Source organism: Diceros bicornis, chromosome 6 (genome assembly GCF_020826845.1).
Source record: "Diceros bicornis minor isolate mBicDic1 chromosome 6, mDicBic1.mat.cur, whole genome shotgun sequence".
Classification (NCBI taxonomy): Eukaryota; Metazoa; Chordata; class Mammalia; order Perissodactyla; family Rhinocerotidae; genus Diceros; species Diceros bicornis.
This window is the reverse complement of record NC_080745.1, coordinates 94,786,920-94,809,213: the sequence shown is the minus strand read 5'-3', so window position 1 is coordinate 94,809,213 and position 22,294 is coordinate 94,786,920. Positions and strand designations below refer to the sequence as shown.

The 22,294-nt window shown below is 56.6% G+C and overlaps 1 protein-coding gene across 2 annotated transcripts in view; it reads right to left on the bottom strand.

Annotated features, from left to right (window-relative positions):
• Positions 1-526: 526 nt before the first annotated feature.
• INPP5A (inositol polyphosphate-5-phosphatase A) overlaps positions 527-22,294 on the bottom strand; it is a 236,041-nt gene continuing 214,273 nt past the window's right edge. The window contains exons 12-16 of one of the 2 annotated variants that reach the window (XM_058544331.1): positions 18,292-18,365; positions 4,572-4,683; positions 1,684-1,752; positions 690-777; positions 527-602 (exon numbers count right to left, since the gene is read on the bottom strand). In XM_058544331.1, the coding sequence (XP_058400314.1) occupies positions 697-777; positions 1,684-1,752; positions 4,572-4,683; positions 18,292-18,365 (336 nt within the window). In that variant the 3' untranslated portion in view covers positions 527-602; positions 690-696. The remainder of the gene's footprint in view (positions 603-689; positions 778-1,683; positions 1,753-4,571; positions 4,684-18,291; positions 18,366-22,294) is intronic. The other variant, XM_058544330.1, reaches the window with a different exon arrangement.

Below are 22,294 nucleotides of genomic sequence, written 5' to 3'. Positions count from 1 at the left end.
TATAAATTATTTTTAAAAAGTATATATTTATATATATGTAGAAACGGAAAGCAGCTGCAGTGTGATTCAGAGGCCATGTGACATGGCAGCACAGTAACTAAGGAGGGGCCATCCCAGTGCCGAGGAGGGCCCTGCGCTCTGCTAACGTGGCCACACCGCCTGAGACAGCAAAGAGCCCGCCTGTCTCCCCCCGGGCCACCCCTCCAGCTGACAGAGGGGACGCTGGACACTTGTGGGGTTTCTACGCTGGGAAGCTCCTCCACACCAACAATTATTAAAAGTTGAAAACTGTGAAGTCTAAAATACAGAATCTCTTTGCTGTCTATTAGAGTTTTGGCAACAGGATTGTGACTTATTTAAAAAACCCAATATTTCTACTTAATGTCACATGAACAGACAAGACAGTGAGGTATGTGAGGCTTTTCCGGAACCCTCCGGAGGCTGAAGCGGAAGTGTGGGGCCGGCCGTCTAGTGGGTGGCGCTCGGGCGGGTTTCTCGATGCAGCTGTAAGAGTGTGGTTTCAATAGACTTCGACTTCCGTGTGCCCCTCGGCTACAGGCAGGTCACGTGGAGGGCCCTCCTGTGCCGCGGGGATCTCCTCCCTGCCATGGAATCAGTCATTTGTTAAAGGAACAAACACACCAGAGAAAGCTCAGAAAAGGTGAACTGGAGGGAAGGGTCATATTTACCACCGCGTCACTGCACGACACAACACTTGTGCACATGTGCGTGAGGTTTACCTGCCCCAGGCGCAATTCGGAAGGCCAGGAACACGGGCTGCGTTGGGGACAAGAGCAGGGTGTCAGGACCGATGTGGTGAGTGCCACCAGCCCCACTCCCTCACGTTCGTGGGGCTGCCTGAACCGCAGCCGGCGGAGTCCACGGTCAGCACGGGCCAAGGCTGTCACCCTATCATGTGCTCGGGGCACCAGCGTGAGAGCTCGGTTAACGGGACTGAAGCCTGGCTGGGCCACCACAGGCCCAAGGCAAAGGGCCTCCGTGTTTTGTGGAGAGAGAATCATTTCCAGATAAAAACGAACGTGAAAACTGACTTAAAGGACAGCAGAATAAGCCACAGATACCATGGAGGACAGAACGCCAGTCCCCGGGGCTGCTCTTGCTCGGCACCTGTGAGGGACCCGCCTTAGGGTGATGCGCCCAGTGGTCTCAGCCCAGAGGCCTTGAAAATGATGGCCATCTCTAGTTTGGCCGAAGGTGAGACACGACCTATGGGCCCACATGACTGGTGTTGGTACACCACGTGTGGAAATACCCGGTGTCTCCCCAAAGGGCTGGCTCTCTAACACTCACATTTCCCCTGCACTGTGGACACTGTGCTCGGCATAGGAAGGCCATTAAAATATTCCAAATATTTTCACTGGAAAAATGGCCTTCAGAAAATCAGCCGTTGATGCAATATTTTTTTACAAATAGTAAAAATGTATATTTTATTTTATTGCGACTAGTCATTTCTGCCTTCTTATCTATCTAGCCACCCACCTATCTACCTACCTTCTGGTATTTTATTAAAATTCAGTAAAAACAGACCAACGTGGCCTACTCTGTGCAGCGACTAAGGAGGCATAGAAGAGGAGGCCAGAGAAGCCACCAGCCCCGCCACCCGCCCGCCCACCCACTGTCCAGCCCCAGGCCCAGCCCCTGCACCGCAGCCCGTTACGTCACCTTGTGGTCTCCCATGCAGACGTTGGGCCCGATGTGGTCGTAGGTGACAACCTTCTCCTCGCTCTCCGACTGGGAAAAGCCAACAGAGAGGGACGGTGTGGGAGGCAGGAAGAGCAGGGCTTCCTTGGGGGCAGAGAGGTGACCGTCCCTGCGAATGAGCTGCCCGCCACCCACCCTGCCCACTTCCCACAGGGCTCTGGCTGCCTGAGAGCTGCCAATGTGCCCCTGCTCCCTACGAGGGAGCGGCTGGCTGGTGCACAGAAAGTTCTGGCAGTCCTGGCAGCACTTGGGCACCTTGGCCCCTGGCTCTCCCGGCTGAGGGGGCTCCTGCCTCTGAAGGGTGGTGATGTGGGGGAGCCCGGCGTGGGCCCCCAAGCTCTCCCCTGGCACGTGCCCCTGAGCCCAGGAGGCGTGGCCCGCGTCACTGCGCAGTGCACCTGCGCACTCGCTCTTCCAGGACGGACGGAAGCCACGCGTCTCGCTCTGTCTCCCTGTTTACATTTGTTTTGACAGCTGGTTCTATTAACCCACCACACCCTGTTCAAATGGGAACAGATGCCACTGGATTCCACGCTGCTGACAGAGTGATCTGTGTACGTTAATTAACCGCTGTGTGCACAATGCTCCCTCTGCAGCCCGCCTCTGCGAGCCTGCAGACACCGATCTTCTGGGTGTGACGGTGACAGTCTGTTCCTGGCATCTGTCAGCTCCGACTGGGCCGGAATTTTATATCCTCGGCTGAAGCATCTGAGACTATAAAGTTAAAACTGAATCATCTTTGATGCAGTGGGAAGCATAAGGTCAGGTTTACTCTCCAGCATGGTCGCCTGCCAGAAAGTGTGAAAACACAACCTCCTGCACAGTCTGTGTGTCCCATCCCTCACGGTCGCCACGCTGCCGTCACGGAAGTGCGGCACATTCATCAAACGCAGCGCAGTAATTTACAAAGGCAGCGTAAAATGGTGGATTTCCAACTGCATGACCGTGAGAGACATAAACAAATCATGGGGCGCACGCACCTTGCCGCGCATCCATCACCGAGGCCCTGGCAGCGCCCCCGCCCGCCACTTCTGGCGTTTTAGGGCTGGGGAAGCAGAACGGAACACGACGCCGACGTAACCGAGCATGGCATGATGGATGACGCCCAGGAAGCTGCTCTCGGTGCAGCAACCCCCAGGAAGGTGGTGGCCCTCCTGACTGGCTGCCCAGCCAGCTCTGTCCCCACTGTGTCTGAAGCATCAAATCTTGGTCTCCAAACCAGAGAAGATGTGAACAAGTGTGAACAGTGGGGACAGCGTGGGGTTCCAGCTTCCGTCCACATTCTCGGCACTCCTGCTGACCGTGCCTTTACCTTGGAGAGCACTCTCCTGGGTCTCCCACGTTTCCCTGGTAGATGACTTTTTCTCTTCTCTGTACCCCGAGGCCCCCGGAGGTGCCCGATCTGGCCGGCGGCCCTGCGCCAAGCTCATCCCATGTGCTCAGAGCCAGCAGGCATGCGACCGTACTGTCCACTCATCTCATTCCTCCCATGGTCATCTCCTGGGTGCTGATCAGCAGGCCCAGCAGAGAGGGCAGGGCTGTGTCCTAGGCCGGGTGCCAGGCAGGCTCCTCTCCGGTCTGTGCGCTTAAGCCAACGTCTGATGCAGCTTCACTCAGCAAGGCCTCGAGGGGAAGGGGCCCAAGTGGCTGTCCTCAGTGATGGGCCCTGAGCATGAGGGTCTCACAGCCACCCGGGTGCAGGCCCTGCCCACAGGCCAGGGGAGGACTGCCGAGGCCCTGGCCTGTCAGAGCAAGCTGCAGCAGTCCCCGCCAGCCCCTGCCTCCAGCCAAGCCCCCCCTGCAGGCTGCCTCCCCGCACACCAGGGTGCTCGGGCTCAGGGAAGAGCACTGAGGCCGGCCCTCAATGCAAAGGCCAGTAGGGCCTCTCAGCGGGGAGCTGCAGGGGCCCACTGAGCAGGGGGACAGGCGTGGTGTGCAGCTGGAGCAGCTCCTGGGGGCTCTGCCCTCTGGCTGTCACCCCTCTTGCCCCCATGTGCCCCATGTCCCTGGGTGAGGGCCCAAGGTCTGGCACAGGGGCACAGACAGGGTCCCTTGGTGTAGTTGAAGGGGCCACGGAGGGGGCCACTGGGACCTAAAACAGACGCGTTGGGGTCGGGGGAGGGCCTGGTGCTCCAGCCCAGCCCTGCGGTGGGGTCGCCAGTGCCTCCTGCCCCTCCTGACTGCCGCCCACGTCACGTTGGGCCCGTCTACTCTGAGCCCTGAACATCAGGCTGCTGTCTGACGAATCGATGACCTTCATTATCATATTTTTTCACAAATGGAGTTGAGAAAACCAATTCAGATATTGATTCTTTTGAAAAACACTCCTTTTTTGTTAAAATGTGGGCACTGAAAAACCCTGGAAAATCAAGAGGCCACAGGAAACCTGAACATTCTGACACCCAGCGCACTGGGCCGTCTCCTGAACGTCGCCTGTTCATTCTAACGGGTCAGGCCCAGTGTGAACCTGGCTGATCTAGTTTCAGAAGGTCACGACAGACGTCTCGACCACACTGCCCAGCTCACAAGCTCCTCTGTAGACAGGAGCGCACTTAATCCCCGAGAATATAGTAAACTATAACGATTTTTAAAGCTCTAACTGACGACCAGAAAGATACCAGACACTCACAGGGGCCAGAGACCCAGCTCCGTCTGCAGACCCTGCAAGCCTGCGCACTGGCTCCAGAGTGACGAAGGGCCGTCACGGGATGGGTCAGGGCTTACACCAGGCCCACAGCAAGACAGGCACTCCAGACCCAGCAGCTCCCCACCTGGGCTGTTGCCCTGGGTCCCTCTGAGTGGCCCGTCCCAGGGCCACAGTGGGCGGCACTGGGGGCTCCCGCACTTACCCTCAGAATCAGCTCCTTGGCAGATGGGGACATGAGGACACGGTCGCACCAGGCGGGGCACCGGGTGTTCATGTACTGCTGGCCCTGGCTGCAGTCCTCGCTGTACGGGTAGCTGGGGAGACAGGACACAAAGGCTCGGTCAGCGCTGCCTGGCTCCAGCCCCTCCTCTAGCCACTCCTCCTCCACCCGAGGGGAGGGCTGTGCAGATTCTTTGCCCACTCACCTGAGAATAGCCAACCCTATCCAGGAAAAGAATACACATACAGAAGTTTCTAGAATGTAAAGTCAAACTCACAATTTAAGTTTTCACTTGCATTTTAGTTCTAGCACAGTATCTTCACAAACCTGCAGGGGAGAAATGACCCCCTGCTCCCTGACCCCCGTGACGCAGACGTGCCCAGCTCAGCGGGGTCCTCCTTCCCACCTGCATCCCAGCGACTCGGCCGTCTAATCCCATGAAATGCCTCTAAATGCAGGTGCCCTCACTGGGGGCTCCAGCCGGGACATCTTGCACTCCCCGAGGCAGCCGATGGACAGCTGGGGCCCGACTTGGCCACAGCCTTGTCCCCACAGCCTGCTCCCCCTGCAGTGTCCCCATCTCAGGAGATGCCAGGTGCCAGGCCATGGCCTTGGGGTCATCACTGTGGCGCAGCATGTGACTGTCCCTGACTCGCTGCCCTTCCCGCCCACTGCCCCCACTTGGCCACCGGGAGGCCTAGGGCCCCCCGGGACTGGAGGCACCACGGCCAACGATGGGCCAGCAAGTAGTGCAAACGTGGGGGAGAAGCAAGTGGGGGTGCTGCCAGCCCCAAGGTTCGGCCTCGGAGCGCCAGCTGAGCACACCCCCATCGTCCTAGGGGCCTGGCTGGCTGTGCCTCAGACATCGGCCACTTGTCCATGGCGGCCTGGCTGAGGCCCCGCATGTTCCTCTGCCTGCGGGCAGCTTCCTCCTGTCCCCAGGACTCACCAGAACAGCCCTGCCTCCGAGTTCTATGCTGCGCGGTGGGCCTACCCCCGTCCACTCACAAATGCCAACCCCACCCCAGTGGGCACTTTGACGGGGACTGCACCGAAGTAAATGAACTCGGTTCAGAATGAGCCTGCTTGGGGAGGGTCTTGGCTGTGGCAGGTGTGTACCCACAGACGTGGTGTGTCTGCTGATCTGTGGTGCGTCTTGTATGGCCTTCAGTAGGGTCTACAAATTTCCCTTGTAAAGACGAATGTGTTTTCTTAGGTTAATGGAATTTGCTGTGAAGGGCACCATGTTCTCTGTTAAATTTCCCTGCTCCTTTCAGCGGAAAAGAAGAATGCGACTGGCTCTGGGGGCTGCTCCTGTCGCAGCACCTGGTCAGGTGGGGACTCTGGTCTGGCCTCAGACCCACGTCACTCTGAGCCTCAAGCATCTAGGAGGCGGTCAGACCCACAGGTCACGACTGCCCAAGCCGACGGTCCAGCCTTCCCCGTCCTCCCACGGGGTCCCACACTCTCATAGGAAACTCGACTGTGACCTTGGCCCCCGCAGGGAACTACTGCTTTACTTGGTTAAAGACCCAAAGCAGCAACTACGGTTAAAAGCAAACCTGGCTCGCCCTGCTTCTCACCGCATCACCCTTTTAAAGAGCAGAGAGCACCAACACCCTGCAGACTTCTTTTCAGGAGAAGTGGCGAGCCAACGGCCGGCCTGTCTCCTGACACCGAGTGCCAGGGCTCCTCCTTCAGGGCCTTCCCAGTTAAACTCAACTGTGACCATGAGAGACGGACATCCGCCCAGCTAGGACCTGCCTTTCCTCACACACAGCATCTAATCTGGGTGCCCAGGGGACACGGGGGACGGGCTCCATGCAGTGGGACCCACAGGCCAGATGGCCCTCCTCGGGGAACACGTCACCTGGCTACTGCGGCAATCAGGGGTCCACATCGGTCTACCCCAAGTTTCCAAAGGACAATGTGCTGAGTCACTTCAGAGCAAGCCCCCGGCTGGGGGCAAAGGTCAGGGGTGAGGCTGGCTGGCAGGCCTGTGGCCACGGCTCAGAAGGTCCTCCAGGCTCTGAGCCCATGGGGAGCTCGTCAGTGCCCAGGTGTAATTTTCCCTTTCTGTGGGCGTTGTGCTGGGGCACAAGGTTCTTTGCTATGAGCGGCGACAGGACAAGTGTATCCAGCAGGAATCTGTGGCCGACCTGGCAGGTATCTGTGAGGCGAGGTCCACCACCTGCTTCCCCCACCCGGCAGGAGGCAGCTACACTTTAAAGGGAGCACTGTCTGGCGGCTCTCTGTGCCTGATGCTGTGAGTCAGGTGCTTCCTGCCGATTCTCGAGCATTCCACCACCTCCCCTAGCCCCAGCTGCTCCCCTCTGGGTGACCTCAGAGGAGGGGCAGGCACGCAACTGCACACGGCTCCACAGGAGGCGTAGGAGGCCCGGCTTAAAAGCACCACTCAGAGACGTGATCCGGCCGGACACAAGACTGAAGTCCACGTGCTTCATACCCACCGTCTGATACTCAGTTACACCTAGGACACTGTTGCTACTGCAGAGACTGCCCCCCGAGTGCCTGCCGGTCTGGGGGTCCCGTCTGAGGCTGTACCACGACACCCACAGATCCCTACGGGGAACGTGCCCCAGGGCCCAAGTTCAGTGTAAATTCTGGAGGTCCTGGGGTGGAAAGTACACAAAAGGTGACTTTTAAGTAAGTCTAAGCGATGCTCCCTTGCATGCGGAGGAAGTGTTGGGAGCACCGCGTCTGCCTCTGTCCATTCACGGCCCCGGATCTGACGGGGTCGCCGCTCGGACAGTGGCTCTGGTGCGGAGAAACGGAGCAGAGCCATGAAGCGCCAGAGTGCTGGCAAGCTTCCGGGCCAGCCCTCAACCTGTGTGCCCAGAAGGAGTCCTGGGGGTCCCTCATGGCCCTAGGCCCTTTGTGCTGCCACAGGCGTGTCCACAGGCAATTCAACAGAAGAAAGAAGCTGGTCCTGACGGCTGCCCTAGCGGGGGTGGGCAGGGGCTGTGGGGGGGCAGCGCCCTCACCCCCAAAGCCCAGGGGTGCTCCCCGTGCACCCAACACCCGGGAAGGGGCCCAGCCGCTCCCAGGACCAGGCGAGGAGCAGACGAAGCAGTGCTGGCCCGGACAGGTCTGGGGAAGGCCAGCATGGGCCCGGGGAAGGAGGGGAGCCGGGCGCCACCTTGTCCGTCCTCCCTACGAGCTGAGGCGCCAAGTGCGAGCTGCGAAGGAGGCGCTGCTGCGGCCACTGCACTAAGGATGGCCGAGCAGCGTGGGCCTGCGTGCCTCGGGAGCTGACAATGATTAATACAGGTGCTTGCTGTGCATGCAGACTTATCTGAAAGCAAACCCTGCGCAGGGTGGGGCCGCAGGACAGGCCGGCCCTGCCTGTGCCCCGGACGATGGGGGAGTAATCACCGTAATTAATGGCAGCGTGATAAAGGTAACAATCGCCCACCTGTCCTCACGGCCGCCCTCCCTTCCTGCCTGTCCCTCAGGCTCCCCCCTCAGGATGTAGGCAGTGGCCCCAGGGCTATGGCTGGGCTCAGGTCTCCATCTGAGTGGGCTGGGCAGGTGTGTGGGGGGGTGGTCACCACAGACCCCGAGGCCAACAACACGGCTGGGAAGGTACAAAGCCCCGCTGTGTTTGCCGGCTCCGAGGGCAGGCGACGCCAGGCTCAGGAGGAAGCAGGCGGATGGCTGTCTGGGTGTGGACCTCCATGAACCAGGCAAGACCAGGCACCCTTCGACACTGGCCCTCAGAGGCGGGAGATGGAGGGGGGGTGCTGCCCGGCGTTCCTCGGGGAGGCCATGAGGGCAGAAGCCACCCCCCCCCCCAGGTTCTAGCCTGGTCACACAGCAACTGCTCCCAGATTACGATGCCGCGTAGTGACGGTGGACACAGCTGCCTCCAACTCCCCAGCACTGAGGACAACTTGGTACCTTTCGGAGAGAAACGGTGCAGACACCGCCCGTCACAGATTACTGATACGTTCACGGACCCGGGGGCCAGCAAACAATGGAAAGGACTTGGTTTCAAAGGCACCAGCTGTTACTGAAATCTCTGGAAAAGGGAAAGAAACAAAACCAAAATCAAAGAAGAACAAGAGCTGTGGTGATACTGAAACCATTAAGTGGAAGAATTTCACAGCAAACAATGTGCCAGGATCGAGTCGTGGCGGGTAGAGGAGCTGGTGGCACAGCGCGCCCCTGCACAGCCAGCCTGCACCGTCCCCTGGGGTGACTAGGGCCATCGGCCCTTCTCCGTACAACCGGTTCTCTGGCCCTTGTCGCCCCTCAGCACTTGTCCTGGCGCGTCTGTGTGGGCCGCGTCCCACCAGGGCTCCGTGACCAGCCAGCCAGCTGGACGCGCGCTCCCTCCTTCCCTTCCCAAGCACCAGGCCTGGCGAACGGTGGAGCTCATCCTTCTTGGGAGAATCTTACGATTTGACGTATGTTATTATAGACACGAATCTATAGATGGTCGAACTTTAAATTGTGGCCCACAACTAAGTTTGAAAAGAGCCTCCTAATCCTTACTTTAAAAAATATACGTCTTTGTTGAAGACACACCTCCTCTGGCTGGACCTGTGCAGTAAAGCTAATCTCCATGTTGTGTATGTTTTTGTCTTTTTCAAAAGCTAAAACTTGATCTTATTCTGTAATGAACTGGTTCAGTAAAAACATCTCTTCCCACTGTGGAGAGCGCATCTATCTCTGGGAAGGTATGACTGATTCTTCCCATTCGGCCTTCTCTGAATAAGCTGAATACTCTGCACATTCTGGTGGGTAGATCCAGAACTTTCACACCTTTCTATTCCTTCAGTCCACTTCCTGTGAAAGTATAACACACCTCAGACGGAACCCACAGTGCAGTGGACGCTCGGCAACCCACCCCCGTGTGACCCCCACGTCAGGGGAGAGCCCGGCCCACAGCCAGCAGCCCTGGGCTCTCCTGCCACTGCCTGGAAGGTCAAGGGTCATGACCCCAGCACCGCCAACCAGCCTTGCCCGCAGCGATCTGCACCTAAAGGGGAACCGTGCAGCATTCACTGCCCGTCTGGCTCCATTTGCACGCCTGATTTCAGGTTTGTTACAGAGCTGCGTGAAGCGGCAGCTCGCCGCTATGCCCTGTTGTGTGCATTCCACTTCAGGAGCAAACGTCCATTCCACTGCTGGTGGGCATTTTGGTTATTTCCAGGTTTTGGCTAATTTTTGGAGTGTGATGTGTGGACCCCTGGGGGTCCCTGAGATCCTTTTTGGGGGTCCAGAAGGTAAACACTATGTTCAGAATCACACTAAGATGCTACTGTCGTTTTCACGGTGTTGACGCTACACTGACGGGCAGAGTGCGGAGCCCCCGTGGGAATCTGGCCCCGCAGCCCCGCGGTCACTGCGTGCCTCGGTGTCACACCCACAGTCAGAGTAGTCGGAGCAGGATAACAACTACTCTATGGAATCTCAGGCCTGGGAGACGTGATTTTTTAGGATCCGGTGGGAGGAGAGACCGGAGTGTATCTGGCGCATCCGGCCTCACACAGTGGTGTGGCCGCGCCTTGCGGTTAAGTGCCTGTGCGGCATTGCAGCTTGATTCCATGGAACACTCTTTTGCTAGAAAGGGCAGACGGACTGTGTTTGCTCAGACATGGGTATCTGACAGGTGTTTTCTCAAGACGGGATGAAATGAGCCTGCCTCTCCAAGGGAAACATCTGAGGGTGTTTGTTGCCAATGACAAAATTCAAGCTTTCAAGCAAAAACCAGAATGTTGGAGAACTTGCATTCACCCACCCCGGGAGCCTGGCAGCACCCCACTGCACACAGGCCTCTGCTGAGCTTGGTGGTCCTGAGGAGGCACCATGTGATGCTGCGAGGGACACGTGCCAGCATCTGGGGCTTCTCCACAGCTGCGCAACCCAGGGCTGCCAAAAGACCAGCGTGACGTCACAGTCACGCACGTGGGCCAAAGACCCCTTCCAAGGGAGAAGCACAGCTCACGCATACGGCTTCAGAGCCACACTGCAGCTAAGTTTATGCATCATCGTTTCTCACAGTGAGCACACAGGAGCACCCACAAGGGCGCTGTTTGCACCCCCTTCCCAGGCACACACATGCGAGACTGGCTCTGCCTCACACGCTCCACCGGAACCACCACAGTGGGGCCACGGCAGAAGCAGATATGAGACTCAGGCTGTCCTCCACTAAACTGAACTTGAGGGAAATTCTTTTGAATCTGAAACAATGCCATCTCCTCAAAAATTATTTTTTGTTTGGGAAAGTTATTTTTTCATAAAAACGTTATTTATGTTAACATGTAATGGGTTTATTATGGTCATTTTAAAATAAATTAATAAATATTCGTAAATTATAGTAAACTATCAATAGATATAAACGCACACAAAAAAAGCCCTCCAGGGGCCGGCCTGGTGGCGCAAGTAGTTAAGTGCGCGTGCTCCACTGCAGTAGCCCAGGGTTCGCCGGTTCGGATCCCGGGCGCGCACCGATGCACCACTTGTTGAGCCATGCTGTGGCGGCGTCCCATATAACGTAGAGGAAGACGGGTATGGATGTTAGCCCAGGGCCAGTCTTCCTCAGCAAAAAGAGGAGGATTGGCAGATGTTAGCTCAGGGCCGATCTTCCTCACAAAAAAAAAAAGCCCTCCAGGGTCCCCAGTAATTCCAGGGCATAAGGGGATCCTGGGACCAAATGAGGGAGAGCCACTGCTCTCCGGGATTTGTCCCCAAAGGGACTTTCAACGCCAGCCCTTTGGATGGTAGGACATGGTTTTTCTTCTTGATAAGTGGAAAGTTTCAGTCATTTCACTACTTGAGGACTTCCACACATACTCTGCTGTTTTTTAAAGTGAGCCCACTGCAGTGACACGACAGATAGCTGTCATGTTTCACACGTGAAGAGTCCACACCAAGAAATGTGGAAACAAACCCCTGGTCACCCCATGGACGGAGCGCAGGCGGCTGCAGCGCAGGAAACTGGCACCTCTGTGGCTAGAACGGGCCAGAGTGATGGCACAAGGAACGTCCAAGTCTCTGCTGTGGGGCAACCTGGTGGGAACTCTGAGGCGCCCGGCTCAGGGAGGTTTCGGAAGGGCTGTTCTGGGGGAGCGGGCAGGGAGCGCCATTGGGCAGGGTCTGGGCCTGAAGGCTCAGCCACCAGAGGGGACCGCGCCATTCTACAGGGGACTCGGTTCGGGACCCACCGCGCTCACCACCCACTTGCTGTGCGCGGCTGTAAGAACACTTAATGCCCTGGGAAATGCTGATGCTGCCACATTAGAGAAAAAGGCAGCTAAGCCACCTTATCTCTATACTTTGATCTCTTTATTTTAAAACAATGATAACAATTCTCAAAATTAAACTATAAATTGGAAATTCCCATCTGGCTTAGATGCACAAGAAGACAGAGACTTCATGGTTACCCCGGGGGCATCCCAAATTGCAGCCCCTCATGGCTCGGCTATCCTGGGGAAAGGTGGGGTTCCTGCCATCGGCTCTGAACGGCCCAAATCTGGCTTTAGAGGTGGGAGCTGTGAGTGGACACTGGGCTGGAGGGGGTGAGGAGGGTGGACAGGGCCACTTGTCCCTCTGAGGGCCTGGGCACCCAGGGAGCTGAACAGCCTGACAACACAGTATTAGGAAAGCTGATTCTCACCATCGTCTACTTCACACAACTAACGTCATGCTAAGCTCTGCATCAATGCAAAGCCAGCTGGTTTCCACAGACAGCCAGAGTGGGCGGAGCTCATGCCTCACTGCCAACACCGCATTCTTTGTCCACCAGTTACTCTAAGCACACTCTGAGCGCTTTGGACCTTAAGAGCACATGGACACACCACATAGCGTTAAAGGCCTCATCTGGCCTGCGTCCTGGGCGCTGTCCCTGGCCTGGCGGGGGTGGTGGGCGCCATCTTGGAGGGCAGGGCATAGGGCCTGGAAGGGTCTTTGTGGCGGAGGCAGCGGCCTGCTGCCACTCTAGCCTCTGACCGCCACCCACAGCTGGTCACTTCTGTGGCTGTCCCTAATGAAGGTGCCACACACACCAGTGCCTGGAGTTGAGAACAAGAGTTGAAGGCTCCACAGATGTCTGAAATGTTAGCACCTTTTCTAGCAAAATGACAGACAGCATTAAGCCACAATCCATTAGGAGTAAAGTTCTATTAGTCCATGGAGAACAGTAACAAATGCCTTTGCTGAAGACACCCGGTCCCTCTCATCACAAGACCCGCCTGCTAAGGAAACATCTCCAGAGCCTGTCACGGGCGTGCAACTGTGCCAGTGCTTCCAGCCTGGGAGCAGAGTGGAGAGCACACTCCCCCTCTGCACTGAGAACAGTGCCCCGGCCACGGCGGGCCCTCGGGGAGCAGGTCTTGCTCTGTGAGGCTGCAGGAGGCCCTTGGTGAGGGAGTGAGAGCTCACTTCTGCCAGGTCAGGGACCGAGACGCTCGACCAGTCTGCACTGCGTTCACCGCTGGAATGACAGGGCAGAAAGCACAAAGAGTTCTGACACGCACTCAGGACCCCAACTCTGCCCTCACGGCACTCCTGTGGAGCAAGCAGATGCCCCCGTGTTGTCATAATTCCCTGCTTCTGAAGAACTAAGGCAAACACAGGCCTTACCAAGAAGAAAACTTCAGCAAGGACACGCATGACAGCCTGAGGTGGCTGCTGCTCCTAGGGCTCAGTCCTCTCGGCCTTCCAGAAAGTACCAGAAGCCCAGGAGTGTGTGGGAGCAAACACGTCCTGACAAGTGCTGGGAGCCACACTGGGGATGAGAATGGATAGCCTGAGACACAGGAAGCGCTCTGTCCAGCCCTCCAGGCTAACCTCGAACAGCTTAGGAAGTGAAAAGCCATTCTTACAAAATGGAAATGTGTAGGACGAAACAATTTCTTAGGTTCTGGAGAGGAGCTGGCACAGCATGTCACCGTTACTGTCAGGTCTCCGCGTGGACAATCCTGCCCTGCCCAAGGCTACATGGACAAACACAGACGTGGTGTCCATCCTCGCAGGACCCAGCCACACCTATGGAAACAGAACCCCAGGCAGGTTCTGCCCTGTGACCTCAGAAACCCCTCTCAAAGGGGAATAAGTGTGGAGACACCCAAGCTGGAGCGTCCTTCAGTCCAGAACCCACGTGCAGCAAGTGGCGAGCCCGTCTTTTCTTCTTCCCAGGGACGCCGGCCTTCACATGAGCTCCAGGCAGGAGAGCGGCCCTGGGGGTCAGTGAGCAGCAGCTCGCGGGCACTGTGGGCTCAACCCCCTCCCTGGGCATCCTGGCACTGGGGGACGACAGCCCCAGTGAGACGGGGTTTCTGTGGTGCCTCTGGGCAGCCCGCACGTCCAGCAGTCCGCCTCAGACCTCAGTGGTGGGGCCCGGCCCCCCCGGAAGGTGGCGAATGCCCCCAAAGTCATCCTGGGGTTCCCAGCACTGGGCTGCGGCCCACAAGGATGTAACTCCTGCCTTCTTTCCCGCAGGGACATTGCGCCCCTGGTGAGGAGGTGCTGGAGCACGCAACAGGAAGGAGCCTGTGAAGAGGACAGGGTGCCTCAGGCCTGCCCGTCTTCCAGAAGGCTCCTCCATTGCACCAAGTGCTTCCTCACTGCATGACTCAGCCGGAGGCACCACCTCTTCCCTCGAGGCTGTGTCACCAAGCGCCCTCAGGCTGCGTCCTGGGGGTTTCTACCCTCTGCTCCGAGACAGGGGCAAGAGAGGGCCTGCAGGGAAACCACGCCAGGTCAGAAGTCCCCAACTGCTTCCAACAGTGAGACTGCTCTATGTTGGCAGCTGTGCAAAGACAATACACACACGCATACCGAGACAACACACACACCGAGGCACACACTTACACCCAGATGCATATTTGTGCACACACACCCTGCTCATGTGTGGCACACCAGATGCAAAACTACACATGTGCTCATGTACACACACCTTGCACATACACACACTCCCATGTATACATCCTATACATGCAAACACATATATGCTCACATGTGCACACACGCATATCCACAACTTTGCAATGCACACTTCCACATACCCATGTACGTGCACACACATACATGCACACACCACACATAGGCCCATGTGTACACACACCATGCATGTGCACACACAACCCCCCCTACACCCCAAGACACGTGCACACACCCATGCATACACCCACATACCTACATGTGTGCATATACAACCACATATGCGTGTACCAACTCTGCATACACACATGTAAACTCATGCCATGTACACACACTCAAACCCACACACACCCATGCACATACACACATCCATGCATGGGTGGACACTGTATACACACATGCAAACCCATGCACTGCACACACATGTGCACAATTAGTTCATAACCAACTCACAAAGACCCTGCACACACACACACCCCATACCTATGCATGTACACACATGCCTACACACACGTGTATACATATGCACACATGCACAACCCATGCAGTGCCCACATACATGCACGAATGCACATGTGCCTACACAGTGCACATGAGTGAATACACCCATGCACACAATCCTCTGTACACACACCCCATGTACAGATGCACACACCTACATGTGTGCACATGAGCTCATACTCCTGCACACACAACCACACAGACACACACACACAGCAGGCCTAAGATCACACTCCACAGTAGAGGGAGAGAACACACCTGGGCAGGGACCAAACCACACAACCACCACCTCTAATGTCACCTGCTGATCTCCAGCTTGAGCTTCTGTGTACACTTCTCCCACTGATGGGAACAGCTCTCCAACCCCCCACGGCAACCCATGGGGGCTGTGAGTGCTAACTGATGTCACAAACATGGTTTTTAAAATACAATAGAACCAAAGGGAGGGACCACATTGGGTGTGACCCCAGCAGTGGGGGAGGGGGATGGATGACCTGGCAGTGGGGGAGGGGGATGGAGGACTGGGTGGGGGGAGAGGGGAATGGATGACTGGGCAGTGGGGGCGGGGAGTGATGACCTGGGCAGTGGGGGAGGGGGATGGATGACCTGAGCAGTGGGGGAGGGGGATGGATGACTGGGCTGGGGGGAGGGGGATGGATCACTGGGCAGTGGGGGAGGGGATGGAGGACCTGGCAGTGGGGGAGGGGGATGGAGGACTGGGTGGGGGGGAGGGGAATGGAGGACTGGGCAGTGGGGGCGGGGGGGTGATGACTTGGGCAGTGGGGGAGGGGGATGATGACCTGGGCAGTGGAGGAGGATGGAGGACCTGGGCAGTGGGGGAGGGGGATAGATGACCAGGCAGGGGAGGCGGAATGGCCTCTGGAGCCTTTGGTAGGTTTCTCACCACAGGCTTGTGCTGTGACTGGGCTGAGAGGTCAAGGGCACTTCTTACTCTGAGCTGGCCCCCCCAATTGGTAAGCCGATGTTTAGTTTGAACACCTTTACCTTTTCCCCATATATCCATCTCAGAAAACTTCTAATGGTGTTTCCAAATTAAAGAGAAAATAGTGGTATTTCCAAATTAAAGGGAAAAAATCTGATAACTGAATCGATCAGCCAACCCTCCAGGCAGCCCTGCACGGCCTTCTCCCCCCTGCCCTCACTTTCCTCCCTCACAGCCCCTGCCTCCAGCTGGAGAATGCTCCCTGCTGCTGGGGGCCATGGTTTGAATGGGCCCACCCGGATGGCCCAGGACACTATCCGGGCAGTAAGGGACTCTCCTTAATCGCATCTGCAAAGTCCCTTCGCCACGTCATGCAGGACCTTCACAGGTCCTGGGACGAGGGCATGGACGTCTTCCTACCCCACGAACCAATCGAACCAATCGAGCTCCATGGAGATTCATGCTTGGCAGGTCTGTCCCAAACTGAGGGCAGGCTGACCTGTCTGTGCACATAGCTTGCCCCAGGCATCCTGGAGAACACGGCAGGAGACACTCCAGCCATCAACACAGAGGCGGCTCTCTGAAGTTCCTCCCACTTGGCACCACAACATCCCCTTCCCCCATCCAGGGATGGGAAAGATCCCAGACAAACAGGAGGGATTTGACCGACAGCCAGGTTACAGCTGCCTTCCCAGGGAGGCCTGCACTTCTGCCAGTTGTGCAGGGACCGCAGCCCTGGACCTCTACTAGACCATGTGGCCACGTGAGGGCTGACCTGTCTGTCCATCCTCTTGACGTGCCTGGGTGTGGACCAGCAGGTTTCTCTGCTGCCCGGTGTCAGTGGTGGGCTTGTCCCTTGCCCACCTGGCTCCTGTGGCTTGGCCAGGTCCTGCCTGCATCTTCTGTGTCCTGATCTGGGTGACCTTCAGGGCTGCAGCGTCTGGGAGAAACTCAAGAGGCAGATGCCAGTTCAGGGCACACATGTCCACAGGGTCATGCCCTTGGCCCTTGGTGGCCCCCAAGCCTCCTCCCTCCTCACCAGCTCAGCAAAGCCCCAAGAGAGATAGCCTTGAGCCTTTCAAACAGGGAGGGACGTTCAGGATATCTGGTCTACCATACTCAGCAAGGGAAGTCTGACAAATTCCTAAGGATGTCTACAGATTTCACAAGTATCTTGAAGCACATTTCATGGCACACTTTACTGTACATTTAAACAGCATCAGAGCCCTGAGGGAGACGTGCTCAGTCACCACCCAGGATGGGAACTGCTGAGGGCCATCCCTCCTGGTCCTGCGCTGCTGAGTCACATGTTCAAGGGTGTCCAAAACCTTGGCCAGGCAACAACCAGGGGCCCCGAAGGCCCAGTGGGGCCCACAGTCCCTGCTTCTCTGGCCCCTGAAACTGGCGCCATTGGTCTGGGCGCTGACCCTGAGCTGAGTCCAGCCATCTCAGCCAGAGCCTGGACCCTGAGGTCAGAGGGCCACAGGCCCATGGCCCATGAGCCGCAGGAAGTCCCACAGCCAGTGGATGTGGGGGCCCCTCCAGTCATCACACATTCGACCACTGAAATGAAGGTGGCACAGGAATCGAGGGGTTATCTTCTCAGAGTGTCAAAGACCATGTGGTTCGCGAGCACGCTCTAGGTGTAGAACTCTCCTTCTGACACAGGACGTGAAGTGTTTACCGCCAGGCCCGACACAGAACAAGTGGGCAACACGCCGGTGCAGGTGTATCCTCAGGGGCTCGACATGACCTCCGGCTACTTTAGAAAGCCCCCCAACACGTGCCCAAGGTCCATTTTCCACCCCTGAGGTAAGAATCGCTACTTGGGATCTGGAAACAGAGGAGAGGGGTGGGGGGAGTCCTGTGACTCCCTGCCCCGGACACCCGGCCCTTCCTGGGCCACTTTTTGTTAATGGTTTCTCTTTACTCCATGCCCCTCTCAGACCCTGGCATGTGTCCGGGCCACATCCCCTGGGCTGGTCAGAGGAAACGAGTGTTATCACTGCAGATTTCAAGATTCAAGATTGGTAAACGTCCCTGGGAAAGACAAAAACAGACAGAACCAAAAGCCCATCCCCAAGACACTACCCTGTGGTAGGTTCCGATATTCCCAGAAAGATCCAGAACATATAGCTGCCTCTGTGGGCCCCTAGTATGCTAATCTGAGAGGGCCATACTTTGATATTGGAAAAAATATCTTTTTTTCAACAAGGAAGTAAGACTTATTGCTCTCAGCTTGTTGCCTTCTGGCCGGAAAGGGCATGTGCAGGCGTGGTTTGCACCGGCGCACACGGACGCCTGAGAGGACAACGTTACCTGCTCGTCCAACAGGTGGGTGTTCCTTACCTGGGAGGGAACGAGATGTCCAGTTCATACAGTCTGTCCTTAAAAACAGACAGCTCTTTGTCAAATTCTAAGAGCTAAAGAAAACAAACAGAAAAAAATAAGTCACTTTGGTTTACTTATCAGGGGCATCGAGAAGTCCCTGGGGGTGTGGTGGTCTGTCTGCAGCTGGGACCCTTGCAATTTCTGGGAAACATCCATGGCTCAAGCATTCATCTGCTCTGCACATCGCATGGTGCATGCGCAGGCCACCCTACTGAAAGGTGCCCTGTTGTGTCCCCAGAGATCTGTGAGCGCCCAGCAGGCCTTTCTGCCTGTGAAGCTGTGCTCCGCCTCCAGCTCCTCTGCAGCAGGCACTGGAACCTGCACTCCTGTTGCCGACTAGCCAGCAGGGCCGCCTCACCCTGCTGAAACCACGCAGTGCAGTGGACACAGCAGGGCTGGCGTCGCCTCGGCAGTGCCTCACACTAAGGCAGTGTCCAGCAGAGGGGACACAGCTCCCGTCTTGCCCAAACGAAGGCAGAGAGTAAGCAACGTTGACCTCGCATAAGAAGATAACAAATGGCCTGAGTGTGCACACAGCTGAGACTCCAGCAGCAAGCCTGGCCGTGAGCGCTGGTTTCTACACGCAGAGGAGACAGAATGACCTGGCCCCGCAGAACTCTTTATAGATAAACCCCACAGGGCGCTGTGCCTGCAGAAGGCAAGGGACACCACCGGCAGCATCTCTGACCACCCTAGGCTGTGTTGAGCCGTCACCATGCACACCCTCGGGACATGTTCATTAATCATGTCCCCTCTCAGCTGTGTGGGAGCCCCCCTCAAAGCCACACCACGTCCTCTCTCCTCCCTGCCACCTCATCCATCACTCCTGAAGCGTGCAGTCAGCAGCGTCGTGTACCAGTAATTACCCCTGTGCCAGGCTGCTACCTGAGCCACCGGCACACGGCCCTCCCCTGAGCCCTGCCCGTACCAGGCAGCATCCAGCAGGCCACTCTCCTCAGGGCGGGCCAGAGGAAAACAGCTGAGCTCTCCACCAGAAGGAGATGTCTGTGGCCTTCACGGTTTGAGAGGGGTAAACCAATGCTCCTTTTGCACAAATGGGACCATTTCAGACACAGCTGCCTAATTTCAATCTCACACATTCCTGCAGAATCCTGGACACTCAGAGGAGGAGTCACAAAGAGCCTCAGACCCTGTCTGGCAAGCTCAGAACCAGGCTTGGGGCCGGGACCCCCGAGTGCCACCCAAGCCCACAGCTGCTGGTGAGAAATGCTGGGGCAAAGCTCACCCCGCTCAGCACTGCCCCTGACACCTGCAGGGCTGGGGAACCTGGAGTGGGGAACCCGGGGGTGCAGCGCCAGGAGGGGGGCGTAGGATGGAGAGGGGCAGCGTGGGGGGGGGCAGAGCAGCTTGGCTTTCATGGCACCAAACGGCCTGACTGCTTCCACATCAAGGGAAACTCTAGCTCCACTTCCAGGGAGGACTCCAGGCCAAACAGCTTCTGGAAAGTTCTGGTGTCATCTCCTCAGTGGGGCTGGGACGGAGAGGAAGTCTCCAGGGAAGGAGAGGCACCTTCAAGGGTGAAGCGTCACGTGGCGTCTGGACCAATCCTGCACCCACATGGCAGTGTGTATTTGTGCTTACACGTGTGTGTTTACACATATGCATGTACTTGTAGACACACTCACATTCACGTGCACACACAAACACGGGCCTATAAGCGAGTATCTTATCTAGGTCATTCTGAAGCCTGAGTTCTTGGCCTAACCTGCTCAGAGGCGGAACAACAGGCCCCGATGGCAGTGCGGGGCCCGCTGCCGATGGGGCTGGGGAGGCTGCTGGCTCCAGGCAGGTGCTGATATGGTTTTGACCATCACAGTCGATAAGAAGAGGAGGTGGCCTGTCCGAGGTGAGAAGCTGGGCTTTTCTGGAAAGGACCAGTGCGAAGCATCTAGAGGACAACTGTGGAGAGTTCTGGGGGCCGCGGCTAATCGGCCATTTAACCAAAACACCGCCAGCAGCTTCCTTCCATTGCGATGACAGTTTCAAGCATTTGGGAAAGCACAGACGGTGAGAGTGCCCGTGGTTCACCCCTCTAGAGTTGCCAAATCTAATTTCTCCCACCCGTAACTCAGACTCTTACAGGAGAGATGAAACGTCCCAGGGACAGTGCGTCCTGTGCAGACCCCTGCCTGACCCCATTCATCTGCCTCCTCCTCCAGCGGTGACCGAGCTGGCACGGACGTTCCATGTGGTCACTGCACATGCGTGTGTCCACCACACCTTGCAGTGCTTTCCATGTCCTAAGACTTTACACCGATGTTGTCCTTCCTTCTTTATCTGGCCCCCGCTCCTGAGCACAGCCGCTCCTGGTTCAGAGCGTCTGCTGCTGGGGCCAGCTGTCTCCATCCGGGTGTGAATGTTATTTGTGTTAGTCTGGCCAGCATACCTGAAGCTCCGGTTGGCAGCGTGTGCTCTTAGCTTCTCCACCAAATTACTCCACTATCATCTGGCTTATGTCACCGCTGGGGAAGCTGGCTGCCACTGTCACTCTTGTAGGGTGATCTGACACTTTCCTCAGGTTGCTTTTAAGTCTCCTTTTTATGTGTGGTGTTCGCTGTTTCACTCGGACGTGTCCCGCTCAGGATCCACTGTGCTCCTGATGATTATCTTCCATCACTCTGTCATCAGCTCTCCAAACGTCCCCCAATCACGACCTCCTGCTAGAGTCTGCCCTCCCGCCTCCACCTCACCTGGTCACATCCGCCGCACCTTCACACGTCGGACTGCACTGGGCCACTCCTCAGCTCTCTGTCCACCTCATAAATCCCTCTCCAGCTGGGTCTGCTCTACCACTTAATTCATCCATGGAGATTTCCACTTCAGCGACTATACTTCTAGAAGTTCTGTGTATTTGTTTAATCTGCTTGCTTTTTTCAGGGTATGGTATTTATTTGTGTTTCTGATTCTTTCATGTTTTTAATATTTCAAAATATTATTTTATAATTTCTATCAATTATTCAATTATTTGGTGTTCTCGAGGGTCCATCCCACCTACGTTGTATCTCTGGGCTCTTGCTATTGTGAAACGCTTCCCTCCCCATTCTGCATTTGGGACCATAAGCTTGTCTTTAGTGGACCTTCATTTGCAGAAGCCTTTACAGGTGTGGCAGTGAATGTGGGGCCTGCCTTCCAGGAGATTGCCATCCAGAGATAGGAAATAGCAGACAAGGAGCCAGGCTCTTAAAAAACAAATACTCAGAATTGTCACCTCAAGTTACAAAGTGTTGAGACAGATACTTAACTCTTTTCCTTACACTTTGAAGGAACTCCCAGAACAACCTTGGACATCTCCAAGGCCCCAATCTCCAGAGAAGGATGCAGATAGCAGACTCGGCCTCAGCAACTGGCTCTGGCCAGCCCGGGCCACAGCCAGCCACCAGCCCTGACTTGCCCAGCTCCAGCCTCTCACACACAACAGCCAGAGAGAAACTTCTGGAGCCTCAGATCTGTCGGTCCCCGCTCCACCCTCAACAGCTCCCGCTCACTCAGACTAGCCCCCAGAATGGCCCTGGCCACAGCAGGCAGCGAGGGTTGTGGGGCCTGCCTGCCCCTCCCCCCAGTGCCTCCCACCCCCTGGTGGACACCCCCAGCCGGTCTCTCCTGCTCCCTGCATGGTGCTGCTCACGGCGCCCACTCGTGCCTGAGCTGAGGGTGCTGACTGCCTGCCTCTCCTGTCCCTGCCAGCCCATGAGCCCCATGGGGTCTGTGTCCATTCTGTTGCCCCAGAACAAGGCCTGGCTCCGAGCAGCACCCAGTGAGAAGTCCTGGTACTTTATTTTACACAAATGCAAAAACTACTAAAATTCTCTCAGGAAATGTGAAACTACACCTAGACACCCTGATTCTTTCTCTGAAAGTGGGTTCTTCTTCTACATTTACAATGAAGATGCAAAAGTCTCCTCTTTAAAGGAAAGATCGCCGGCTCCAGCCATGGACCTGA